Source organism: Benincasa hispida, chromosome 1 (assembly GCF_027475165.1).
Source record: "Benincasa hispida cultivar pf3 chromosome 1, pf3_genome.v1.1, whole genome shotgun sequence".
Lineage (NCBI taxonomy): Eukaryota > Viridiplantae > Streptophyta > Magnoliopsida > Cucurbitales > Cucurbitaceae > Benincasa > Benincasa hispida.
The window spans coordinates 21,562,107-21,574,367 of NC_143478.1; the positions used below are offsets into that span (position 1 = coordinate 21,562,107).

Consider the following 12,261-nt stretch of genomic DNA (forward strand, 5'->3'; position numbering starts at 1 on the left):
TAAATATAGAAAAATGTCATTATCTATTTATGATAGACTGCAATAGACATCTGTAAGTGTAGTTGATGTCTATCGTCTATTCATGACTAACTTAAGCTATAGGCGAGTGAGGCGATCGCCTAAGGCCTCCATTTTAGAAAGCCTCACATTTTGAGTGCGCACACATATATATATTATATTGATATCTATTTAATTTAATTTTTAATGAAATTAAATTTAAAATATAAAATAACATACTTGTTACTTTTTATAAAAAAAATTATAATATTGAAAATACAAACTACTAAAAAAAATCAAATGGGCTTATAAGCTCTCTTAATTTTGATTGGACATTTCAAATTTATTAACCTTTTATCTTTTTATTCATAATTCCTTTCAATTTTTTTTAAATCTCAATCATTAATATAACTCTCTCAAAACTCTCATAAGAGTTGAAGACCTTTCATATTTTTTTTCTTTTTTTTTTTTAAACTAAAACCATTCTAGTTCCCTCGTAAATATATTATGTAGGGTAGGTTAGATTTATTTTAAGTTGAATTCTCCCTCACTTTCTAAATCTCTCAGATTTTCATCGATATTCTTTGTGGCCTCGCGAGTCCAAGTTTGATTATCAATTGCTAGGGCAAAAATCATTTCCTCAACTTAATTCAATTGCTTTAAAGTTCCAAGTTTTTTTCCTTTCAAATTCTTTTACTTTTTTTTTTTAAAAAAAAATCATTTCATACACTACAAGAAAAAAGAGTTCTCCCGACGCCTAAATAGAGCGTCGGGAGTTAGGTTGTCGGAAGAGACGGTCTCTCCCGACGACGTAAAACGGATCTCCCGACGTCCGTCGGGCAGCAACAGGAGAGGGGTTTGGTTTAAACCAGACTCCTTCTTCTTCCCCACTCCCCCATTTTTTTCCCCATTTTCATAAAATCCTAACCCCATCTCCCAACCCCCCCCCCCCCTCCCCAATCGGCGCCGCCAAGCTTTTTCTTCCTCTCCCTCTCAAATTTTTCCCTCCTTCTCCCATTTTTCTCATTTTTCTTCACCATTCTCCCTCCCTCTCCCCATTTTCCCATCCTTTTACACCTTACCTCCCATTTTCTCCATTTTTCCCATCCTATTTTTTCCATCCCATTTTTCTCCCATTTCTCCCTTTAGTGTTTTTCCACCAACTCCTTACCCTCCCTCTCCCATTTTTCTCTCATTTTTTCCCCATTTTTCCTCCGCCTTTTCCACCGCTCCCCTAATCAACTACCCGCCGCCGCCATCTCCTCGCCGGTAATCTTCTCATTTATCTTGTATATTTATTTAAATCATTATTTCACTTTTTTTTTGTACAAATCATGCCTATTAACAATATTGTATTCGTTTTTGTTAATACTCAAAAATTGTTGTACAAATTATGCCCATTAGTATCATGCCCATTAAAATGTGTTTCAATATTGTATTCACTTTTGTTAAATATCTGAAATTGTTGTACAAATCATGCCCATTAAAATCATACACATTAATATCATGTCCATTAAAATCTTCTCTGATTTTTTTTGTACAAATCATGCCCATTAATATCTGTCACTTTTGCAGAATATATTTGTTTTATAATTCTCTGAAATTGTTAGAGTAATTTTATAACAAACATATCATATGATGTTGGTTATTTGGAGCCTAAGCATGCATGATTTAATATTTCGAAGAGGTTAAAATGATCAATTTTGTAGGCAACATTTGAGGTTAATTCGACGTGAAGCTCAAAGCACCTCTGACTTATATATAAAACATCAACGCAAATTTCCTGATTGGTTCAAATCTCAGGTATACATAGTCATTTTGTAGGCAACAGTTGAGGGATGATTCATTTTTCGTAGTCACTTTTAATGTATAATTAATTATAGGTTCTACAACGACGCGAGAGAGAAGATATCTCATTCTTTTCACTTGCAATGGGATCTTCGTCTGAGGTGCATTCTTACAATGGATGCATTGTTAATGGGGTACGGTTTCACACTGTAGAGCGTGATAATTGCCGAGCTACACAAAATAGTGGAGTCCTAGTGGCCGGGGAGATCAGTGAGAACACAAGTGTGGATAACAATTTCTACGGTGTTGTAGATGAAGTATTAGATTTCCAATATGCGAACAGAAGACGCATTTTCTTGTTGAAGTGTAGATAGTTTGACACAGATAACAACAAAAGTAATAGGACACATGTGGATTTAGGATACAAATTGATCAATACATCACACTTTTGGTATGTCGATGAGCCTTTCATCTTTGTTATCCAAGCACAACAAGTCTTTTACATTGATGACATCAAACATGGTAGCAATTGGAAAGTTGTTCAAGTAGTCCAAAATAAACGAATATAGGATGTACCGGAAGTGGATGATGTTGAAAACGCACAATTAGATTTACTAGAAATTGTTGGTGGTGTCCGAGTGGATGAAACCATTAAGGAGGTTATTTTATGCAGAATTGACGTTGATCCTACAATTATGGAAAGACCAATTATTGTACATGGCGATCATGACTTCATAAACAACGATGATGAAGAATAATTATCTCTCAATAACAGTTTAAGTGTTGATGAATAATTTGAATTAGATTACGATGATGAGTAATGATGTATCTACTCAATTCTCTTTTTCTCTAGCTTACACGTATTTATTGTTAATTTAATATTGTTTTCTCTTTTTTGTGTTTGTATAGATACGATGTCAACCCCTAATAGGCAACAAGAGACTGATGAAGAATTCCAGGAGATATATCTAGGCAACACGGTATCTTCTGTGGGTGATACTTCAGGTTAATATATTTTGAAATATTTTCTGTTAACTGAAATACATCATAAACTGTTTTAAAATTTTTATTCTTCCGATAGTAGCTCAGCATCCAATTGGAAAAAGCGAGAGCATTCACGGAACATCGAGTTGGAAAAATATGTCCAAAAACACGGGAGAATTACAATCGTGATAAATGAGGGGGAGATGAAACCGAAATCTCAACATTCGATACGATTTAGTAATACGATCGGCATCGCCGTGAGATATACATTTCCAGTATGTTGTCGTACTTTTGCTGAGGTTCCAAACGAGTTCATAGAATTGAATAAAATTCAATTATTGGTAAGTAATTATAAGTTTATTCTTTTACAGTCATGAACATCATCTATGCTAATTCTTCCCTCCCTCTTTTGTAGGCTCATTTTGAACTTGATCTGTCCAGTCAACGACTTAACCGTTTTATAGAACATCAAATGCAAAATTCCTTCAAAGAATTTAAAGCAAATTTGCACAGACATTACAGAAAATGTGGAGGTCCTAAGCAAGCACATGCCAATTTGCCTAGTTGGCTTAAAAATAGGCCAGAAGATTGGTACTTTTTGTGTGACAGCTTCGAGAGTGAAGCGTTTCAGGTAGAATATTTATGACGTGTACCATTTGCTGCATTTACTAATACATCACACTATTGACATATTTTTTTTCTTCAAATGTAGGAAATGTCTGTGACGAACAGGAAGAATAGAGAGAAATTACCGTTCGACCACGTAGGTGGATCGAAGTCATTCCTGAAAATTCAGGCAGAGTTGCAGGCAAAAGAGGGTCGAGAAATAGGACGTGTTGACCTATTTAGGGAAACACACTCTAAAGGTGACAAGTTTGTGAACGAAGAAGCTGAAAATGCACATGTAACATTTTTTTTGCTTTACTATCGTGTTTTTTTTTCACTTTTAACTTTAGTCGCTTGTTCTTACCCATTTAATTATTATGTCTAGCATCAAATGTTTACAATCCAGCCCCACTCTAGAAGGTTCTCAACCACTAACAGGGGATGAAATATGTGAGACGATTTTGGGTAGACGACCTGGATATTTAAAAGGCCTAGGTTGGGGCCCTAAGCCTAAGTCAAGAAGGAGTAGTATCTCATCAAGCTCGTCATCTACTCAAGGAACAGAGGCGGGAATGGAGGAATTGAGAGCCAATTTCCAACAGTCTCAGTCGAGGATTAAGGAACTTGAAGACGTTCAGAAAAAAATGCAAGAGGATCATGCAAGACAAATGGAAGAAATGAAAAAATTGATTGAAGACATGATACGATCACATAGAGGAGACCCATCAAATTAGGTATGATTACTACATTATTTAGTTGTCTAATATGTTGCTATCCTGCAGTTATGGTAGCAAAGTTTAGTTATGTATTAAGTAGCTTTATGATAATTAAATAATTGTTGGCTATCCTGCAGTTATGGTAGCCAAACAACTGGATTTTAATGTGTTTTTTGTTGGCTATCTTGTGTATTTATGAATGTTTACGAAGTTTAATGTATTGTGAGAGGGAGGGAGGGAGGGAGGTTGAGATTGGGTTAAACCATTTTGGGGACAAATTTGAGTTTTATGTGTGTTGGTTATTGTTTACTCGTTTTTTATGTTTTTTATGTTCAGGAGGTTCCATGTTTGTCGTAGGGGATGGGTGGAGTTTCATTACACCCGTCTTGTCCTTCGAATTGACTATCTTGTGTATTTATGAAGATTTATGAAGTTTAATGTGTTGTGGGAGGGGGGGAGGGGTTGAGATAAACCATTTTTGGGACGAATTTCAGTTTTATATGTGTTGGTCATTGTTCACTCGTTTTGTGTGTTTTTTATGTCCGGGAGGTTCCATGTTTGTCGTGGGGGGTGGGTAGAGTTTCATTACACCCGTCTTGTCCTTGAACTTGGCTATTTTGTGTATTTATGAATATTTACGAAGTTTGATGTACCGTATTGAAGTTTGAACGTGTTGTGGATGTTTATCGATATAACATTTCAATGTTTTTGTTTTATTGTAGAATACTATTCGGAGATGAGCTGGAACAATTATTGAAGATGCTGTGTTTGAGACGTGTTCTAGATGTTGTTTTGATTTTACTTCTTTTATGTATTTGTGATATGAATGTTTATCGACTTCGTTTGGATATTGTAATTTCTAGTATCGATTTCGTGTGGATATTATAATTTTTTATTTACTTGTTATAATATGGAATTCATTTTCGTTTTTTAATTATGTGAATTTTTATTTGGTTTAATATGTTTTACAGGTTTTCAGATGTAATTTTAAAACATTACAAACGATATATTAAATTTTAATACTCCCCACGCATATAGGATCTCCCGACGCACTTTAAAACCACGTCGGGAGTTATGGTGGAACTCCCGACGCACAAATGACGTCGAGGGCTATAGGAGAACTCCTGACGCCCGAACAGCGTCGGGAGTTATGGGTCGGCGTCAGCAGTTCTTGAAACTCCCGACGCACTACATGTGCGTCGGGAGTTCCCCTATAACTCCTGACGTCGTTAGAAGTGCATCGGGAGATCCTCTCCTGACGGGTTTCTCCTTATCAAACTCCTGACGACCGTTTATTCGTCGGGAGAGGCTCTCCCGACGAATTTTTCACACTTTTCTGACGAAATGTGACGTCGGGAGAAGTCACATTCTTGTATTGATATTATTGATTGTTCAATATCTTTAACATCTAAGATTTGTTTATATTTGCATACTTAGAATATCAATATGTCTACTAGAAAATATGAATCTGGATAAGAAAAGCTCAAGAAGAAAAGAAAAGTAGAAAAATTGATTAATCTCAAAAAGGTGCTTTCGATAAATTTGTTATTGAAAGTAAAAGCAATAAGACTGATGAAATAATAGAACAAATGATAGGTATAGAAAAATCGAAAGGTGAAACAAAAGTAGTAGATAATTATATGGTTGAAAATGAAGCACGTAATCAAATAAACTTGAACGGAAAAAAAAATAGAGAGCGAGGAGGAAAGTGAAAAAAGAGAAAACAATGATGATATTAGTAATGATAATGAGACATGCATGGTGCATTTTGAATATTATGTATGATCTCATAAGATGGAAAAATATTGATTCTAAATTAATTGACTATTGGTAGAAAAAGGTCCCATTAGAGAAAGTCATTTAATTTTTCCAAAAGATGAAAATTCTAGAAAATTTTCTAATATTCATTATAGTAAAAAATTATCTCATGATGAAAAATATAATAGAAAATGACTAGTTTACTCAAAGGATTTTGATAAAGTTTATTGTTTTTGTTGTAAGTTATTTAGTACTGGATCTAATATAGTTCAATTAGTTAATGAAGGAGTTAATGATTGGAAAAATCTTAGTTCTCGGCTTAAAAGTCATGAAACTAGTAATGAACACATATCTAATATGAATGCTTGGGTTGATTTACAAATTAGATTGTTAAAAAAATAAAACAATTGATGAAGATGTTCAAAAATTAATTAATAAGAAAAGAAACGTTGGAATAAAGTGTTAACATGAATTATTGTCGTTGTTAAAAATCTTGCTAAAAATAATTTAGAATTTTGAGGAAGTAATGAAAAACTTATCAAGAAATAATGGAAAATTTTTAAGGTTAATTGAAATGAATGTCTAACTTGATCCAATAATGCAAGAACATGTTCATCGTATTCAAAATAAAGAAATCCATTATCATTATCTTGGATATAATATACAAAATGAACTCATACAATTAGTAGGACTTGGAATAAAATAATATAATTATTGAAAAATTAAAGAAGCAAAATATTTTTTGGTTACATTATGTTGTACACCTTATATAAGTTATCAAGAATAAATATCTCTTATATTGAAGTGTGTTCACATTTCAACAAGTCCAATAAAAATGGAAAAATATTTTTTAGAATTTTTAAAAGTTGAAGATACTATTGGAAAAGATTTATTTGATGTACTTATAAACACATTGAATATAAGAAAACAAGGATATGACAATGGATCTAATATGAAAGGAAAACAACAAGGTGTAAAAAAAATTATTGGAAATAAATCCTAGAGCATTTTATACACCTTGTGGTTGTCATAATCACAATCTAGTACTTTCTAACATGGCTAGCTCATGTCATAGAGCTATGACATTTTTTGGAGTTGTGCAACGTTATTTATTCTTTATTTTATTCATTTACAAATGGTAGAAACTTTTGCTAGATCACATAACGGATAACCAACTTGACTATCAAACCATTGTCACAAACACAATGGAAAAGTCAAATTGAAAGTGTTACAACAATAAGCTTTCAAGTGCCTCAAACAAGAGACACTTTATTAAAATTAGAAGAAACTAATAAAGATCCTAAAGTGAAAAGTGAAGCTAATTGTTTAGCTACTTATGAAATTGAAAATTTTGAATTCTTGTTAGGCATGACTATATGGTATGATATCTTATTTGTTGTGAGTTCTGTAAGTAAAGTCTTACAACATAAAGATATGCATATTGATATTGCTTTATATCACATTAAAATTTAGTTTAATTTTTAGAAAAATATAGAGAAATGGATTCACATATGCTATGATTTCAGCTAAAGAAATTGCAAATGATATGGAAACACAACCAATATTTCATGAAAAAAGAATGACTCAAAGAAAAAAAAAATTGATGAGAATGCTAACATTGAAGAAAAACGATCACCTAAAGATTATTTTAGAATTGATTGTTTTTACTACATTATAGATCAAGCAGTTTCTTCACTTAAAAATAGATTTGAACAATTTCAAGTATACGAAAATATATTTAACTTCTTATTTGATATGAAAATTTTAAAATCATTAAATGATGATAATTTCAAAAGATATTGTATTAATCTTGAAAATACATTAAAGCATGATACATTTTCTGACATTAACAGTTTAGATTTATTTTTTTAATTAAAAATGTTAAGAGAAGTCATGCAAAATGAAATTAATTGTCATATCAAAATATTAAATTATATAAAAAAGGGTAAATGCTTTTCTAAATGCATATATTGTTTATAGAATATTATTAATAAAACCAGTAACGATTGCTTCTGTTGGAAGAAGATTTTCAAAATTGAAATTAATTAGATTTTATTTAAGGTCAACAATGTCGCAAGAAAGATTAAATAAATTGGTCATATTATTCATTGAAAAGGATATATCAATGAGCTTAGATTATCAAAAGTTAATATATAATTTTGCATCATAAAAACCAAGAAAAATAAATTTTAGATAATATTTTATATATGAAGGTCTTTCTATCAAAGTTTTACATAAGGCTTCATATGATCTCGAGCCATCCCTACATCCATTGATAGATGTCTATCACGATCTATCACTAATAGACAGTGACATTTTGCTATACTTGAAAATATTTCCAACAGTTTTACCATTTAAAACAATTACCCTATATTAAATGATATTATTTAAATTAAAGTTTCTTCTTTCGGTCTCTTTCTCACTTTTTTTTTTTTTTTTGTTATATGAACCCAAACAGACTAAAAGAATACATCTTGAGCTAAAAGTAGTATAGACCACTTAGGACAAGGAGACTGGATAACACTAGACTCCTGAACCTCAAAAGCTATATGTGCAACATGATGAGGTAACACATTTTGGTAACGACAAACATAAGAGAAGGCAGCCACTCCATAAAGCATCACCACGCTCCTTTGTCTGAGCAACACGAAAAGGAACTTTAGAAAAATCAATAGCTCCATCATTATCAGATTGAAAATCTCCAAATAGTCAGATTCAGCGAATATATTCACGATCGAGAGAGAAGAAATACTCTCAAGCCTAGAGCATATCCTTGCAAATTTCAATCTGATTTCTAAATTTCAGATTCTTCATCTCCTTGCAATGGGGGACGAACTTCAAACCAGCTATACGAATATGCCCCAGGTGGTCTCGAAGTACCCATCTTAGTGAAGGGATTTGGAATTCCGGAGTGAAAACGTCAAGTATCTTAGAAATTCGTTTATGAAACTCAATTAAACAGAGAGACGAAAACTATGGATGAAACTTACACCTTTAAGTATGCTTTATGTGGTAAATTACAGAGAGTAAAGGGATGAAATTGGACTTAACCTTGAAGAGTCGTTCTTCACGTTTCCTCTCCAATGAGTGTTCATGAACATATCTCCTTTACTTCTCCCGTTCATAGCTACACAACACCACAACAAGATCACAAACTTGGCAAGGAGGACATGACCACAACATTACCTTGTTATTCTCAAGGTGAGAATCACTGCGGAGTTTCGTGAGCTTGCTTTTTAATTTCGGTGAAGTGAATGAGTTCTCCTTGAGAGAAAAAAATGAGGAAAAAGATGAAGCTCAAAGTGAACTTTTTCTGCCCCAATTAAAATTTATTTTTAAAAGTGAAGTATTCCCTCTATCTAATTTCCACCATATAAGAGATAGAAGGGAACTGTAGAATAACCCCCTCCACCAATGTGAAATAACTCCCAAGGGAGTTATTTTAAAATTAAAAATTTTAATATTAATTATATTAACAAATTTAGTATAATTAAATCTAAACTATATTATATCCAATATAATATATAACTTATAGTTTATATTATATCACATATATTATAATTATAATTTATTTTCTCTCATATAATTTATAATTTTAATATGAATTATATTCATATTGATTTTAACCTATGGTTTTTATATGAATCACATTCATATAATTGATATTTGAATCATATTCAAATATTTATTTCTTTCATTAAACATTATATTATAATATATTAAATACATTATATTAATTATATCTCATACAATTAATTTCTTTTAATTAATTTGAACAATTCAAATTAATCCAAGATTAGTTTGATTCTCATTAATCCATATTGAGTTAACAAGGGGACCTTATGGATCTACAGATTGAATGATACGAGATTAATCAATTAAAATCTTTAATTAAATTAATTCTCGTTCATTAACTGTCGGTCATTCCACTAAAGACCGACAATTACACTTTTTGTACTATAGATATATTTTTGTGTCCATTAAATATAACCAATCAATAGTGTGTTGACTCTTCACAAATTGCTCGTAAGTACAATTGCGTCAAAATTACCGTTTTACCTTTGTAGTTACATCTAACTCCTTAAGTACCACTGATCCTTCTAATGAATAATTATTCATAGTCTCACTATAACTAGACCTCTCTCTAGCCAGTGAGAGGGTGAGGGCTCTCATTGTTCAAGATTCAGAATTAACCCTTAAGGGAGCAATTCATCTACTTACTCTAACAATAAGAATGAGTGAATTCCATCTTATTTAGTTGAGTTCTCAGCTCCCATTCAAATGAATCTCCAAAATAGTAGGCATATTAAATTGATGAATCTGGCCATTCTCAATTATGCAAATCAAAGGACTGCCTTCATAGGCAGGAGTTCACAACTTATTTAGGATTAAGATCAAGTCACCTATGGTCATCCTAGTAAAATGTAAGTCTCTTCAAGTAACGAAGTTACAAAAAGAGACTAATATTCGTGGTTTGGTCTTATACAAACTCTTTGTATAGGATGTCTCGACTCACATGTCTCCACATGATTGATCGGGATCAGATCATTTGTAACACTTTACGACAATTGTAACAATTACAAAGTGGGTCGTATCCGTAGTGTCGCCAGGATAAGGCACCCAACCTTATCCATATACTACAGACCATTTAGGTTATTACTTAAACATGATCCACCTGTATGTCACCACATACATGTTTAAACTACATAAAATACCCTAGGATCTTAGTTTAGTGGATTGAGTTGATGCACATATAAAATAGCATTTATTTTATAATAAAAATTTATTTATACAAGTTTACAAACTACAAGAATACAGAGATTTAAGACACTAATCTCAACAATCTCTCACTTGTTCTAAAGTTAATGGAGTGGAGTGTACAATACAAATAGAGTACACAATACAATAAACTAGGGCATACATTATACCCAATAACATCTCCCACTTGCCCAAGACAAATGTGTCGCATATCCCATAGATCTAGACTTTCTAGATGACCCTCAAACACTTTAGCCGTAAGAGCCTTTGTAAACGGATCAACAACGTTGTGCTCCGAAGCTATCTTCATGACTATCACGTCACCTCGTTGCACAATCTCCCGGATGAAGTGATATTTCCTCTTAATGTATTTGCCTATTTTATGTCTTCTAAGTTTCTTTGACTTTTCCACAACACCACTATTATCATAATAAATTGTGATGGGCAAATATATATTTGGAACGACTTCCAAATCAATAAGGAACTTCCTCAGCTAGACAACTTCTTTAATAGCTTTACAAGCAGCTACATATTCAGCTTCCATTGTGAAATCTGTGATGCATCCTTGCTTGATAATTCATCAGACTATAGTTCCTCCTTAAGAGTGAATTCTGATCCTAATGTGGATATCCTAGAATCCTTATAAGTCTAAAAATCAAAGTCTGTATATCCTAAAAAGATTAAATCCTTAGCTTCATACATAAGCATATAGTCCATCGTTCTTCGTAGATACTTAAGAATTGTTTTTACCGTTGTCTAGTGATCTAATCTTGAATTGGATTGATATCTACTAAAAATCCCTACTACATAGCAAATGTTAGTTCTAGTACATAACATTGCATATATAAGGCTGCCAAAAGTCGATGCATAGGGAATTCGTCTCATTTTCGTAACTTCTTGAGGAATCTTAGGACACTGTTCCCTAGATAAGATAATTTCATGCTTGAAAGGTAATAAACCCTTTTTGGAATTGTGCATCGAATATTTGACAAGCATTTTGTCAATATAAGATGCTTGAGACAAGACTAGTGTTTTGTTCTTATGATCTATGATGATCTGAATCCCTAAAACAAGTTGCACCTCACCCAAATCTTTCATTTGGAGCTGGGCGGTTAACCATAACCTATATCATTTTCAATGAGTAAGATATCATCCACATATAACATAAAGAAAACTAAAGAACTGTTCATGATTTTCTTGCAAACACGAGGTTCATCAACATTCTGATCAAAGCCATAAGATTTTATCGTTGTATCAAATATAATATTCCGAGACCGAGATGTTTGTTTCAATATATGGATTGATTAAGCTTGCAAACCTTTTGCTTTTCACCTTGCTCAATGAATCCCTCTGGTTGATTCATGTAAATGGTCTTTTTAAGATTACCATTAGAAAAGGTAGTCTGACATCAATTTGCCATATCTCATAGTCATAATATGTGACAATGGACAAGAGAATTTGAATAGACTTTAGCATGACAACAAGTGAGAAAGTTTCTTCATAGTCCACTTCCTTAACCTAACCCTTTGCCACTAGTATAGCTTTAAAGGTATGTACCTTTCTATCTACACCTCTTTTTCTCTTGTAGATCCATTTGCAACTTATAGGTTTTACCCCATTAGGTTGATCTACAAACTCTCAGATAGAATTGAAT

General features: G+C 32.4%; 1 protein-coding gene and 1 long non-coding RNA gene across 4 annotated transcripts; one reads left to right on the forward strand and one right to left on the reverse strand.

Moving 5' to 3' along the window:
- The first annotated feature begins 22 nt into the window (after window positions 1–22).
- Window positions 23–5,025, forward strand: LOC120076190 (uncharacterized). 3 transcript variants are annotated; one of them, XM_039029958.2, is made up of 9 exons: window positions 23–1,266; window positions 1,707–1,800; window positions 1,881–1,979; window positions 2,695–2,790; window positions 2,867–3,110; window positions 3,185–3,400; window positions 3,482–3,673; window positions 3,761–4,109; window positions 4,814–5,025. In XM_039029958.2, exons 5-8 carry the CDS (start codon window positions 2,973–2,975, stop codon window positions 3,818–3,820), a joined length of 606 nt encoding a protein of 201 aa, XP_038885886.2. In that variant the 5' UTR covers window positions 23–1,266; window positions 1,707–1,800; window positions 1,881–1,979; window positions 2,695–2,790; window positions 2,867–2,972; the 3' UTR covers window positions 3,821–4,109; window positions 4,814–5,025. The 3 variants fall into 3 exon arrangements, with proteins under 3 accessions (XP_038885886.2, XP_090167842.1, XP_090167843.1); XM_090311716.1 differs by having other exon boundaries at window positions 2,870–3,110; XM_090311717.1 differs by lacking the exon at window positions 1,881–1,979 and having other exon boundaries at window positions 2,870–3,110.
- A 3,007-nt stretch (window positions 5,026–8,032) lies between these two features.
- Window positions 8,033–9,177, reverse strand: LOC120093037 (uncharacterized). Its single transcript, XR_005486254.2, has 2 exons — window positions 8,901–9,177; window positions 8,033–8,777 (listed from the first exon to the last, which is right to left on the reverse strand). It is a non-coding gene; the product is annotated as an uncharacterized LOC120093037 (long non-coding RNA).
- Between the last annotated feature and the right edge of the window lie 3,084 nt (window positions 9,178–12,261).

What these genes read in the sequence shown, in the direction of transcription:
- LOC120076190 (XM_039029958.2), top strand. Translation starts at nt 2,973, where the DNA reads ATGAAACCGAAATCTCAACATTCGATACGATTTAGTAATACGATCGGC. An exon ending in TCGAGAGTGAAGCGTTTCAG is followed by an intron (nt 3,401 to 3,481) that starts GTAGAATATTTA and finishes CTTCAAATGTAG; the next exon opens with GAAATGTCTGTGACGAACAG. An exon ending in AAGAAGCTGAAAATGCACAT is followed by an intron (nt 3,674 to 3,760) that starts GTAACATTTTTT and finishes TATTATGTCTAG; the next exon opens with CATCAAATGTTTACAATCCA.